Source organism: Rhea pennata, chromosome 3, assembly GCF_028389875.1.
Source record: "Rhea pennata isolate bPtePen1 chromosome 3, bPtePen1.pri, whole genome shotgun sequence".
Lineage (NCBI taxonomy): Eukaryota > Metazoa > Chordata > Aves > Rheiformes > Rheidae > Rhea > Rhea pennata.
In genome coordinates this window covers 69,916,686-69,932,023 of record NC_084665.1, presented here as the reverse complement: position 1 = coordinate 69,932,023, position 15,338 = coordinate 69,916,686, and the positions used below count along the sequence as shown (strand labels likewise).

The 15,338-nt window shown below is 41.6% G+C and overlaps 1 protein-coding gene across 1 annotated transcript in view; it reads right to left on the bottom strand.

The window, feature by feature from the left end:
- The window catches only part of THEMIS (thymocyte selection associated), an 84,874-nt gene extending 72,344 nt beyond the window's left edge, over positions 1-12,530 (bottom strand). Inside the window, exon 1 of the mRNA XM_062570913.1 lies at positions 12,440-12,530. Within this exon, the coding sequence (XP_062426897.1) occupies positions 12,440-12,530 (91 nt within the window). The remainder of the gene's footprint in view (positions 1-12,439) is intronic.
- Positions 12,531-15,338: the final 2,808 nt, after the last annotated feature.

Here is a 15,338-nt window from a genome sequence, read left to right as displayed (position 1 = left end):
CTTTTTTGTTCATTGTAGATTTACAGCTGGCCACTCCAAATTACCTCACTTGAAAAGAGACCCCTAGAAACCATTTACCATCTGAAAGTAACTACACTGACTAATTATGGGCTCCAGGCACATTTGCTTTCATCTTCGCTAGACAGCTTTTTGTAAGCCTTTCACTAGATCCAGTTGGGACCCACTGTGCGCCTACATGCTAGGCAGTGCTGATCCGTAAGAGCATAGAGACAGGATGAGTCAGTCTTCTGGTGGCCTCACTGACTTTGGGTGACTTTCAAATAAAGTAGTAACTGGAGTAGAGCAAACTAAGCAAATGCCCTGAGGGGAAGAACTGAGCAATTAAGAGATTGAACATCTCCAAAAAAATTGTATGATTGAAGATTAACCACTATTTCGATCTTCAATCTGTATCCACAGCAGAGTGCATCAAGAAATAAAAAGGAGAGTCAGAGGAGGGCCCTGTTTCTGATTATGGTTGGTTCTGAAGGACTTACTACTTGTATCCAATCTGCTTTCCACAGGCACAATAGGTTAACTGTAAATTGTTCCGCAGAGAGTTTGAGAAGTCCTATCTTCCACCACAAAATAGAAAGTATAAATAGAGCTAGCAAAAAAGTGAAAACACTGATCGGTTTTTGACAGGTCCAAGGCTGAAGAGCCAATGGCAATATCCATGAGAAGAGGCTAGCTACTTCTGCCAAACACTCAAAAAAAGATGACTGGACAACCCAAAAATTAGCCTTTGACAAAGAAATTAGAATTTTCAAAAAATAAGAAATACATAAAACGGTCTAGAGGGTGAATGGTGGTCTGGCACTGCAGAGATGGCAGAGAATCTGAAACATGACAAGAAAAGGGTAAAATACACAAGAAAACAGAAATCTGCACTCATAAAAGAGATAAAGTACCTGAGGCAGATAAGCATATGGAGTTCAAGCTGGAGTCTACAAAAAGCATTACATGGAGCTGCAGGCTCTCTTGCAAACATCAAGGGCCAAGATAATGCATTCAGGAAAAGATGGATTATAAATGCCAAACTACAAGCCACTGAAAGAATGTGCACAGAACTGACATACAGGGCTGCTGCAGCACTTCAGCTCCCAGGGTCTTTCATTAGAACAAAACATAAGATTGTTGCAGAAAGCAAATGGATCATGCATCTAAAGGCATCAGTTCTAGGGAAAAAAACAATATTAAAATTAAGACTTAAAAAGTCACAGGTTTGAGTAAGAAAAAAAATCAAGAATTACAGGAGACAAGTGTCCTTCCATCAAAGAAATAAACTGTTAGTGGATACAGAATCCACTGGCAAAGATAATGCTTTGTACTATTATCAAGGAAAGTGAACGTGTTCTTTAATATAAAAAGGCAAAAGAAAAAAAAGCCATATTTTTGGCCTCATTGAGAAGGGAAAGGGAATTAAGCAGTTAGGAAGGATGTTTTAAGTCTTCTGAGTGGTAGAGACGCTCTTAACAGCATAGAAGTGGAGAGTGCCCAAGTACAGCAGGATTCATGGCCAGAGGAAAGTACCTTTCATCCTAAGACACGACCCAGAAGAGGAGCTGATTAGACAGCTTGAATAAACACAGAGTAACTGACACACATTGCTACATTTCTCCATCAGTTAACAAAGTCAGAGACCAGCCGTGGCAATATTCGTAAATATGAGCAGATAGATCGGGGTGTGTGTGTGTGTGTGTGTGTGTGTGTGTGTGTGTGTGTGTGTGTGCATGCTGATAAACAGGTAGATGCCCACCCAAATTTCCATACTGATGGGCCTTAATTACCACATGGTCTCTCCTCCTTTATCAGATTCATTTGAAACAGACTAAGAGGTAGAAAGATTACAAGCATCGGAAGCTGGGAGGAGGATGGCCAGCAGACTGAGCGCACAATTGCAGAAGCCTCATTTTTAGTGATACTAGGTTAAAAAGAAATCATTAAAAAATGTAACTTTGCTAGCCATTCAAGAACAGATTAATTCTGGGAGGGGTACGATTGTACATATAGTATTGATTATAATCACACATTTGTCTGCAACTATATTGCCTTAGCCCTGATTTTAGCCCTTGCTTGGCGGTTTGCCTGGAATAGTACAATGAAGATTACATTCAGACAAGAAAACTGTTACCTGTGTGATTTGTCATCTAGGCTTTTGCAGCAAATATTTGTGCTGTTAAAAGGGAGGGAGGGAAACTACATGGTTTTCAAAAGGGACAATAAAAATTCTCTTTCCGTTAAAAGCCAGGATAATTAGTCTTAAAATGTTGTGAACATACCTGCTGTGCAACAGTGTAAACTTGAAAGATTTTACTTTAGCTGTGTGGTGTGGACCCCCACATACAATATATTGAAAAATAAAATAAAATGGCTCTTTTAGTACATTTGTTTGTTGTTGCACATAAAGTCCCAGTGTTTTTCCCATTTAAGCCACAAAGAAAGTGTAAGATATATTGAAAATGTAAATCCAGTAACCTTAAGGACTAAGTCTTTTTGATTTGAGAAAGATGTATGCAATATAATGCAAAAAACATTTTAGCAAAACCTAGAGTAAAGCAGCTTATTTACGGTGATCAAACAATGCCCCTGAAGGCTGTAATTAAAGAGCTTGTTGCCTTTGAAACCACCTTTTTTGGATTGCTACTTTGTTCAATGAAAAACACATTTATATCCTTTTATAAGCTCATCTCTAGTTTGACAATCCATATTAGCAGCTGCTGTGATCACATCAAAGCAACCATAACAATTCGTTCAGTATCTTTTTCCTCCATCTTTCCTAAAATGTTAAGCAGCTTCACCACCCTCATCCCTATCATAAGCCCTTCTTTATTTGATTTATTTCTCATAGGTACAAGAAGAGTCTTTTCACATGAGAAACAACAGTATAAATTAAAAATACAATGAATGCCTGAGATGGATCATGTCGTTCTTCATGACATGGCATATGAGATACAATTGAGAGAAATATTTTATAATACACTCTAGAATAGCAAACATATAATTAATATTGCCCTTTTCCTTCCTCACAGCTCAGTCTTGTGTGGTGACTGCTCTAAGGGTGAATGTTGCACTGATGACAACAGGAAGCATGGCTCAAAGTTAAGTCAGTGACTAAATAGTAGTAATCTATCATCCTTACCTAACTCCCTCTCCTCGCAAACCTCTAGGCACTTCAGCAAGGAGGCCCAGGGAAAGTGATGTAATGAAGACAAAAGACCTGGCAAGGGTCATGCAGAGGATCATTCAGCAGAGCTGGAATTTGAACCCAGACTGGCTGACTCCCAGTCTAATATCCTGTCTGCTACAGGGTTCTGCTAAGCACTTCCAAATAGCCCCGATTCATTTTTTCTCCTAACAAAGACCAACTTTTTCTCCTAACAAAACCAAAAGGCTTTGCAGGCCAAACACTAGGCACTGACTCCCTAGCTCCATGAGTCTGAATCCTTGAAGGAAAAAATTCTGCCTTTCATCTCTCAGTAGCACCCACCGAATTCGTCGCAGTTGGCAGACTGAGAAGTCTTTGAAAGACGATCCAAAGAAGCAGGAACCTGGCTGCTATGCAAGCAGATGAAAGATGCCTTGACACATTTTGAAAGAGTAGAACTTTGTCCCAGTGTCCTTCTCCAAATGCTCCTTTCTCCACTATTATGTTGTCATCAGTTGCCCATATGGGTGCTGTCTTCCCAGATCAGAGGTGACTACATTTCAGTGGCTGGCAAGATGGTTCTGCTTTCATATAAAGACATGACCCCCTGGAATAGTCAGTCAGTCAGAATTACAATAGCCTGCTTCTGCTACAACACAGCTCAACTGAAATCACAGTTATATTAAAGCTGTTGCAGGCTCTCAAAGTAATATGAAGGGCATAATGTACCTATAATTAGTGTCACTAAAAGAGATAGCATTCTTTATGGGCATTATTTAGGGGTTAGCCAATCCTTCAGAGTTTATGCTCTTTATCAAGAAGATAAATCTATTTTAAAGTTGTGGGGAGTAGAGTTTTGTTTATCAGTAAGTCATATTATGCTCTGATTAAGCAGTAGGGAAAAGCAACCTGAATTTCTGACAGTGAGAAGGTACTGGGTTTTTTTTCACTCACACATCTCCTGAGCACCAAAGATGATAATCTGTATCCTGGACTTTCCACACTAAAACAAGCTAACATTGAGGGGTGGAGAGGGGTGGATAAAAAGAGGCTGAAAATTATATTCACAATGGCAGGCAAAGCATAAAGCATGCCTCCAGCTTCTCTCCCCAACCCCAGACTGTGACTACAAAGAGCATGAACCAGCTCTCTGGCTTTTATCCGCCACTTCCTTGCACCTCCAAAAGGTGCACCCATGTAGAAGTTGAACCCTACTGTGCCCACAGAATTCTCCAGAGGCCCAGGGCTAGTGGTGGTGACAGTGGGCACAGGCAGCAGGCATTCCTATAGTAAATCTCCCATCAAGTGATGGAGCAACTCACTGGGCTGCATGACAGGACTTCATTTTTTAACATGAGTCTAAGCTACAAAAACCTGCTGATTTGGTCAGTCTGGGGCACAAATCCTCCAAGAGGGCTTGCTGCTGAATTGTCATGGAGGTAAATATCCTTCAAACAGCTGTTCAGAAATGGACATCCCATCTTGATCGTATCTAATTAAGCTGCAAAGGGTATGATTTTTGCCAGCACAAAACCATCAAAAAACAAAGGCTGAAGATTTATCTTTTGCCATACAAAGTCAAACTTTAAATGTCAAATGCTTTAAGCCATTTCAATCAAAATGGAATTTTTAAAAAAATTACTTCTGCAGTTTCTGATTTATTTCTTTCCTGATGGGTTTACGGCTTTTTTTTTTTTTCTTTTTCTGATTCTCATCTATCCAGAGGGCTCACACTCTGCATGTGGCAGCACAGCTTTTATGTGTGCAGCACCCACTATAATGGAAAGAGCAAGTGAAACCACAGTTCCAAATGCAACATCTTTGACCTTTTGTTGGTTTTACCCTCACAAGTCGGAATTACTGCATTAATGAGGAGAATGCTGAAAGCTGCTTTTGAACAGCAGCAGTTTGTGATTTATTTAGTCTCATCCATTTTCTTTGCAGTAATACTTACTTTTACTTAAGGTATGTTTATTCAAGGCATTTAAGTATATGTTTAACAGCAAACATATGCTTTGTTGCACTGGATTTAAGCAAGATGTTTAAATTAAGTTGGATCAGGCTAGAGAGTTGAGCACGAATTTGGAAATGTATTTAAGCACCTTCCTCCAACAAGATGACAGCCCCGTTGTCCCATCAACCTCAGTCCAATGCAGCTAATGAGAAACAGCTAATAGAAACTAACACCATGTTTTCCCATGCACTGATCACTAGTTACTTGGGAGGGAAAAAAAAAAGGAAAAACTACTTCAGCAACATGGTCATGGACCAGCATATCATGAGACATTTATCCCAGCATCTTCCCTCCCCTCTAACTTCCTATGGCTGTCTCCTCCTCTCCCCAGAGCCCACTGTCTCTGAGTTTGTGAAAGGTGTCTTGGCATTTTTAAAGGAGGAAGGTTTATGTGTAGGGGAACATGGGTCCTGCTCCCACAGACCTCGTTCCTTCATCCCTTGAGGTCTGAGTGCAAGAACAAGCAGGGGCACTGCTCTTTGCTGCAGTGAACCAGCACTTCGAGGGCAACTTAAGGCAGGGGATTGATCTCTGCTTCGTGAAATAGGCCAGACAATTTGGATATTGTATCCACCCCCTATGCCATCCACAGAAAGGCTGAATGTTGCTGAAAGAAAAAGCCCACAAGAAGACACTCAAAACAGCTTCCCCATGAATTCCAGCTACAGAGGGTCAGATTTTTCTCGCTGTATTGGGATGAGTCATCCCACTGAGGGCAGTGATGTGAATAAAATGAGCAATATTTGACCCATAAAAGTTAGGTTTTGTTCTCATATTACATTCACTGAAAGGCACTTTCCTTCTTGTTCAGAATAAAACATGTTTTCGAAGCAGTCTGAACAAGTACAGGAGAGTTTCAGTGGTACATATTAATAGAAAGAGAAAATGTACCAACATGCTCTGACTACTGACCACTGAAGAGAAGTCATACAGTCTGTTACTCCTGCTGCACCTAGGGATCTGGCTCTTAACTGCTGAATCAAGGAGAAGGGAAGCAACAATGTTCACGGTAAAAAAAAAAAACTCTTCGACTTTCACAGACAAATTTGGCTTCTATATCTGTAAAAATGGGTCAAATTAGCAAGGGCAAGCACTGTACAATGTATTTCTACTATTTCATGTATAATTTTCCTTTTGGCTTTCACTCAGATAAGACTCCACCCAGTAAATGCAGAGGTTATTCGTATTGATCCTCCACCTCTAAGATGTACAACTCTAATTGCCTTCATCAAAGCTGTTAAATGTTGTTCTTGTTTTAGCCCCTATTTAAATTGTATTTTCTAAAGAAAAAGCACCTTTGATAGCCATGAAGAGGCAGCTTGCTTATTTAATTCATATGTATTACAGATGACATAACCTTCCATTTTCATTGACTTATTGGCTTTTCACACTGATAAGGAAAGCAGGATTTGTTCCTTCTAGGTTGTTGTGAAATTAGTTTTTTTTTAAAAAAAAAGTACTCCATCCTACATGATCATTTTCTAACTACTAGTGTTGAGAGTTATTTCTTGTCTAAATTAGAACTTGAGCAGCTGAGGCTTGACATACACGGTTTCTTCTTGTATTTAGTTTGCCTAACTGCTGTTACAGGATTAACAAGACTTTTCATAATTGGTTCCAGGGCTCTGCTGATGGCCAGCTGAATCCATCACTGCCCTGAAAGGCTCACAGAATTGCACTCTGGAAAGATGCTGTTTCCCAGTAACAGAAGCAGAAAGGGTGAAATTGAAACTGCAGAGACAGCAAGCAGGCATAGATTTGCAACAAGCAAAGGAAAACCAAGAGGAACCATGAGCCTAAGCATGTTCATGTGCTTTATGGCTCACCTAAGAGAGTTTTTAAATGGAGCTATTCACATTCTTCAAAGAATCAGTGCATCCCCAAGTGCTTTGTTTAGCATTGCCTCTATATACGGCTGTCAGAGTAGCAAACTACCACTCAGAGACAGCATTTGCACCTGGCAATGTTGAGCATCTTAATTCTGGGTCTAGAAGGATCAGGCTCAGAGGATGTTAACCGTGGATGTATACGTGACCCTACTGTTGTCTTTTCCCACCACTTTTATCCTAGCAATGACAGGACTGGCGCTTTCCAGATCCCCTTGAAAGGGAGCACAGAGAGCAGCATTGCATTTATAGCCTGCTTCTTCATTGCACTCCCAACCTGCAGAGTTGGAGGCTGCTGGCTTAAAAAGTCCTTCTGACCATAAAAAAGCAGACAGCATAAAGCTTCCTGACAAGTCTCACGGGTCAGCCGTAAAGAGGAGGCATTCTGGCACTGCGGCTTACGCAACACACATACTGCTTTTGAACACCCAAACTGCACTGAGGAGCTACTTTGTACTGGACAAATTCCAATCCTTGGGGCCCTAATCACATCACTGATGTGTGCATTTGGCTTCTGGGGAATAAAACAAGGCAGTGTGGGATCTGTGGTCAGGCAAAACAAAAATGGTGAGACTGCAGGTAGAGAACATAGTGAGCGGCACGAAACACCGACAGAGTAGCTGTCTTGATTAGGTCCACATTTTTCACTATTAAAGTTTGGCACTTTTTACTATCCTACCACTGGTTAAATTAAGCCTGAAGAATATTAAATTCAATTATCCATAAAATAATTATATCAGTATTAAAACAGACATAATTTTTGCAACATAAAGATGAAAGCCCATACTTGCCCGCTATCTGTAAAAACCACCGGCAATACAGTACTCAGCTCACTAAGCATCAATATTTACTAACATATTCAAAGAAAGACATTCAGTCAATCAAACCAGTTTCCAGTGGAGTTTCAGTAGTTTAATTTTCTAATAACATATTTTAATGAACTATTAAATTGTCATGTACTTCAGTCTGTATTATAGTTTCTTTCTAATCACTGCTGATTACCAAGATATTTGTATCCGACAAACTTGCTCTCATTTTATAATCAACCTTCCCATTTCCTTCAGTTATTCAGCTACCCAGTTTCTGTAGCAGTAAATGTTAGGACAAGAACAGTGAACAGCAGAGCCCCAAAAAACTGCCTGGAGTGACATCCCTGGGCTTGGCAGAGCCACCCTTTCCTCTCACCTATCCTCCTGTTTCCAAAAGGGGGATGATGACCATTTCCCCACTTCTGTATGACCCTTTGAGTGTGATGAAGCAAAAACACTTCGGAAGAACTCGGGTTATTGCTGAAAAACCCAAACATGTTCGTTCTAAGGAGATAAGCCATGTAAGGCAAGTGCTATTTTTGCATTCAGTCCTGTGTGCAATGGCACAAACAGTTGTAGATAGTGACTATAGACCGGGTCTCTGACTACGCCACCGCACGCTAGTGGAAGGAAAGGAGGCTACGAACATGGGGGTATGCCCAAGCTCCTCAAATCTTAGCTATCAAGCCCGAGGCAAACAGGGTAGCACTTCAGCTCACTCCAAAGTCCAGACACAGTGTGAAAAATGCTGCAGTTTCACAACTGGTATTATCTCAGGGAAAACAGATCTTGTGTTTCAAGCCAGGAACAGAGAAGAGCTGTTCCTCAGAGAGGTGGCTAGATCTCAGCGTTCATCACCAATGGCAAAAGATATACAAAGTCCAAGTTCAATCACCTTTAGCCTCTCTAGAATAAAGTATTTTGAATTGAAACAGGGTCTATGTATTCCAGCCCATTTGCATTTTTGGCAACTACAGTTAAATGAATCATAAATTCTTTAACAGTAGCAGGAACATCATTTTGTATAGGCCTACAGAGAAACTATTGGTTGAGTGGGTGCAAACAGCACAAGTTTCCAAGTTATTCTCCTCTGTGGGTTGCAATAGGTGGGCCCACATCTAAAAACAGACACCTAGATAGTATTTGGTGCTACATAGGTATGAAGGCAGAATGGGATCTTCTACAACTTTCACTTGTTTTAATCACTTCTGCCCAAGGGCAAGCAAATTCCACTCTCACCCTGGAGCCTGACAGGGCAGCTTCTAAAGGATCTCCTCGCATGGAAAAAGTACATCTATCCTTCTAAAGGCTCATACTTTCAGAGCTACTGAAACTCTCTCAAAAGCAGCGAGGCAAATTTGCAAGTTGTGTGTTTGCAGAATCATCTAAAACTAAATGCAGTTTAAAGATAACGTTGCTTGCAGATTGAATAAAGGAAGGTTCATCTCCATAGCATACCAGTGTATCATCTCATAAGGCTACAGAATAAATTAAGCTCTCTGCTGTCTCCTTACCACAGCCTTCATTGGTTGGTTGGTACAGCTTTGATTTGACAGCTCCAACGGATTTATTAGTTATTTATTTATTGCATTTGACACTCTGTTGAGTAGCTGCTCAACCTGACATTAAGAAACCCTGCATTTTTTGGTGTGGAGAGGACAACACACATAGCATCCCCAATGTGTAGATTCTCATTATTTTAATTTTTTTTTTATCCTAGAAGCTTATTCATCCCTTGTGATTGATCAGTTTCAAACAGACCCAACACTGTAATGCTTTAAAAATAAATCTCTTGCCTTCCTATCTGCATGGTCTACTAAGAATGCGTTAAGAGTCACTGAAACCTGAAGCATAAAATAGCTAATCCAAGCAAGAATCAGCTGGCTAGGCTGATTTCATAGAGGGTTGGCAGCTAGTAAAATCAGCACACAAATGCTCTGATTTGATCCCTGCAACTAAGCAATAAACCCATGTTCCCTGTCAATAGACCTGCCATTATCCAGAATGTGAGTGCTGGTATATTGGATGTGATAAGAGAAAGCAAAAAGGTTGTTAAGCGGAAAAAACTATCCAAGGAAGGACTAAAGAATGGTTGTCCTAATGGAAATTCAGACTGTACAAAGTGGTGCACTCTCCTGTTTAGTAATATAAGAGGAAAAAGCTACTTCTGACTCTGTCTGAAGCACTGCTCTCGCTTCAGAAAAGGCAATATAAATCATAATGCAATCACAGAACACTGTGTTCACTTCTGCTGCAAGGCACAGAGGGAAGCAAAGCACTCAGGAAAGATCTGGGAGAGGTAGGCCCAAGAAGACCTTTGTAGCCCTAGATCCTGCAAACCTTTCAGGCAGACAGCAACTCAAACTTCCATGAAAGCAAAGAAGAGAGAGGAAAAAATACAAGCATATTAGCGGACATCAGTGTTTCTAGGCGTTTAGGGATAGGTCATTTTGTTAGAAGAGGGAGCCAAGTAGCACTTCTTTATCAGTGACCTGCTCACTGTATAAGCAAGAAATATCTGGAGGCGTATTAGCATTGCATATAGCTTGCTGTTGGAAAAGTGTACAAGCATAACAGAGTGGAAGCCCCTAGAGCAGAGGGCAGAAGAGTTTGCACTGCCGAAGGTTTAAGAAGCACAAGAGCAGCACAAGGGGTCCAGCTTTTAGTGCAAACATTTCTGGGTCTGCACGGCACACTACCACCCCTTCCCAAGGCTGCACAGGCTCTTTTACTACAGGCAGTTATCAGCAATAGCCTTTTCCTCGTCAAGGGAATGAGAGGAGGCTATCACAGAATGGCTCATATCCTACACTGGAGTCTCGGTTGTTTACTTGTTCTCAAGCGTGGCATATGCCTGCACAGTAAATTGAAGCATGTACTGAAATACCTCAACTCTGAAGACAAAGTGGTCTGAGCTTTACATCCATTAGCAGCAGGACACAAACTGAAGCAACTCTGGATATACAACCTGCCAACAGCTGGGCTACTACGAATTCATCATGGTATTTTGTTTTCATATGTACATATACTTACGTATAGCCACACACAATTTATATTCCTTCTGCTGCGTAGGTGTATGGAAAGAGGTAAATATGATGGCTACTCTAACTTAAGAAATTTTCTTCTGGCTTTTAGTTGAAATAAATTCCATTCTTCCTCCCTTACACAGTAATATTTTCAGCAAGATTTTAATTCCTTTCAGGTTGAAATCAAATTCTTGGCCCATTTTAAAATGGAAAATATAAACAGGTCACATTTCAAAATGAGGAAAGGGCAGAAAATCACATTTTCAGAAGTTATTAGTAATTTTGGTCAAGTTTGTTTCCCAGAATGCTACTTCAGTGGCACATCAGTAAGAACTGCATGTCCTAGGCAGTTTCTAAAGCAGCCAGGACAGGCAATTAGGAGCACTATGATAGCAGCTTAGGTTTTATTTCCCTCCTCAAGAGGACTGTAGTTGTGAGTGCTGGAGAGAAGGAATCTACCCACTCCAACCACAGGTAAGCTCAGTGGTTGCAGATTTTCCATGGCCACAGTTAATGGTAGCCACATTGTCTCTCCTGCTGCAGAGAAGCATGAGAATTTTAGATTAACATAAAGGCAGATATTGCGAATCCTGAAGCAGATATAGCTTTAGCTCATTTCGTAAAGCCCTCTCTGTTTTATCTCGTGCAGCTCTAAGTTTCCCTTTCTCACCTCTGGCTGGCAGGAATTTATAATGCTTATTCATTGCATAGTCCTATTTGCATAGGGTTCTTGCCTAGTCCTTCCTCAAGCCACTGAGCTGCACTGGAAGGGAGATAACTTTTTTCCTTAATTGATAGATAGGCTTGACTAAACACTACATGGCATTTTTACTGTCAGTCCACACCCTGAACAAGTTCAAAAATTTTTCCCTCCAGTGCAAGCCTCTTTTCTATCCTTTCACTGCGCCTCATGTACAAGCAGAGCCCAACAATAAAAATAGCATAAAACAATCTCATGGAGATAGATAAGGCAAATCTAGCAAAACATCGCCCCTGCGATGCTCATGTCTGGCTCAAACACATCCCTTTCTATTGTTGCCACTGAGAAGGACCCTTATACGCAGGGCAGAACTTCAGGAAAATGCTTTTCCTTCTTGTCCCTCACAGTCACGTTCCAGTCTCTCAGTTTCTCTGTTTCTAATACAGAGAGCACTGCTCCTTGCCAATCCCAGAAGACCAGTGCTAGACTTAATCAACTAACCTCTGTGATGTGATGTGAGACTGCTAGACTGACAGCTCTGTGCAAGTACAAAGCCAGTTTATGACTCATTCCAGGACTCTTTCCAGGATACGTTGAGGACTGTCTACAGCTATAGGAAAGCCTGCTCTCCTCTCTGCCTATGAGAAGGTGAGGTGTACTCCATACAAAGACACCTCCAAAGGCACTGATCATCACAGTTCTTTCTTCAAAGGGGAATTTGCAACTGGTGGGAAACTGCAAGGACAGCAGATCAGCAGCACCATCCCTCTGCATATCCCCCTCATCCTTGTCTCAAGAGGGCCCTAATGTCAAAGACAGACTCTAAAATCCTTGCCAAAATGCAACCAAAGCTCACCTTGGAAATAGATGCCTGACTGGATTTGGAGGACCCTGGGGAGGGCTCTGGGGTCCAAGGAATGAATGAACTTCTCCAGAGTAGATGCCATGGTCCGCAGCAAGGCAACATGTGAGTTTAGTACTTAAAGACCAGGAAAAAACTTGTCAAGGTAGCAACACTGACAGCTTCCTACATGCTGCGCCTGGGAGAGCCATCAGGCTCCGTCACCGAGGGGAGGGAGGGGTAAAGAGGACGAGGGAGGTACTTCTGGTGTTTCACTTTGGTGGCCTCTTGCTCAGGCTGAGAGTCGGAGGGTTAGGTGGGAGGCAAGACACCGCGCGAGCGAAACTCCGAGAGCGGCCGCCAGCCGGGAGGCGTTCGCTACCTGTGCCTGTGCAGGTGCCGCGGCGGGCTCTGAGAAGTGCCGGGGGTTGCTATGGATACTGTTCAGTACGGATACTGAACTTCAGCGAGGGCAGGAGGATTTGCTACAGAACTCCATCTCATTGATGACGGCTATTGATTCGCTGCCTGGAAATACTGATCTCATGAAAAGAAGCTATATCGGCTATATCAACCCTGCCTAAAGCAGGAAAAACCATCACTTTTTTTTTTTTGGGGGGGGGGGAACAGAACAAAATAGTTTACTATTTATTCTCTTCAAAACCACAAACACCTTAAGAAGAGACAAAATGAAACCCTTTTGTTCTGATGCTTTTTGCTGTGTTAAATATTGTAGCTGGGTTTAAGAAATAAAAATAGAATACAAATTACTTTTTGTCATGCAAATGGGCATTAAACAAGAATGCAGTTATGCAAGATGGTCATGATTTTTCTAATGAGACCAATGATTTTTTGGGGAGAGAGGTTCAAATCTGAGATGCTGCAATAAGGAATGAATTTTAGGAGGCTACCACTCAGTACCATGCGAAAATCAGACTGCATGGAGGGCAAACCCCCAGATCTGCTCCCTGCTCCACTATTATCAGCCTTATCAAGTGCTGTTATTTCAGCAAGACTCCTCAGAAGAGCAAGACCGTGCAGCAAACAAGCAGCAGAATCAGGTCACCACAAAAACTGAAGTGACTGTGATTGCATGGTCCCTACAGCTGCTCGCCTGGCTCCCAAAGGTGTCAGGGAAAGCAGGAAGCATGAGGACAAAATGGGGAGCGTGAAAACCAGTTGCGTATTTTCTAACGGCTCTTTAGCTGTGTTACATCTATATGTACAGGAGAGAATATAAGCTTGCTCATATATTGAAAGATAAAATGCTAACAGCAGGCACCCAGGTTTCTAAGGCGCAAGGCGGGAGCTGGGCAGAGTTTGTTACTTGATCTTAGCAAATGTTGCTCTAGAGAGAGCGAAGAGGGGGTTGAGCAGGGAGGCTGCAGGTGCAGAGCTCACTACTGCCAGTTGTTAACTTTGCAGGTGCTGCAGCCAAGCAAGACTGTGGGTCGAGGAGCGACAGGAGAATATGCACAGCCAACTACTCGTTGACTGTTTCAACACAAAAGACCCTTCCTTCCTTCCTCCCAACAACACACGCCTAAAATTAAGCAAATCTAATTTATGTGGGAGAGAGCAGAGGAAATATTACTCACATTTGGTGGTATTGTGGTAATCAGAAGAGCCACACTGTAAAAAGCTTGTTCTTTTAGGGTGCAAAGCACTGAAGTGCATGACTGGTTTCAGCTATTTAGGTGGGACAGCTTTATATGATTAAAAACCAAAAGTGAGCAATTCTGACAAATCAAAGGCAGTTTTTTACTGTACTCCTACTCAGGTGGTCAGATATTTTGTCATTACTAGGAGGTGGACTTCACCTATCCACACGGTTTTTATCTATGGAAAAAGATGTCTTAAGGCCACTTTTTAATGGTCCTAAATTCACTTATATTATTTGGCACTTTGACTCGATAAGACTGCCAAGAACACCACCACAAATACCATTTATCATGGACTGCAAATAGATGTAAAAATTAGCAACTAGTTTCAAAATTGCTTGACCCCAGGAAAGCAAATGTACAAAGAGGTATGGCATCTTGTACAAGAAAAATCAAAACAAAACCTGTTGGGGTTGCCAAGTCTGGTAACACAACAGAGATGAGGTTGCCAAAGCTCCATGACCCCAGGTCCAACCAGCAGTGAGCCTGAGCTTGTATTCCCAGGAGGCACAAATGCAAAACACACATATACTATGTATGTATATATATATATATATATACATATATGTATATATATATACACACACACACACATATATATATATATATATGTGTACCCTCTGTACTCTGTGTACCCCCTCGGGTGCAGATGGGAGCCTTTTGGGGCTGAGACCTCCCTTGAGACAGGCCTGGATGTGACTGGGGTCCCTCCACCTGCCATTGCTCCTTGGGGCTCCTCCAGGTGTGTGAAGACCAGCTTTTCGCCACAAAATCTAACAAAACCCACTTAGTTGCTATGAGAGAACGTCTATATATAAATATGTATGTACGCTCTTCCAAAATTGCAATCCAAATCAGTAATGCCACCCACTGTTCATGTGTTACCAGAGGATCCCTAATCTCTGTTAGCACCTAAAGTGGCAAATGAGAAACAGTGATCTGTTTTCCTCAGTGCTCTGCAGGAACTTTTTCCAGTTTGGTGTGCAATGCAAAGTGTAGGGGGGAAAAATCATCTGCCATTTTCAAATCATCTTTCATCCTGAAGTGGAAGACTGTCACAGCATCATCCTGAACTGCTGGTAAAAAGAGGTCACTTTTTTGAGTTATCATATCAGAGATTAAATTTGCAGGAGGATCTTGACTTGGAAAAATTCATTTCACTCAACTGTAGTTTCAATACTGAAGATAAACTGGGTAAAATCCATGTAGACTGGACTGAGAGGAGGCAAAATCTGAACATGTTCTTCCCATAC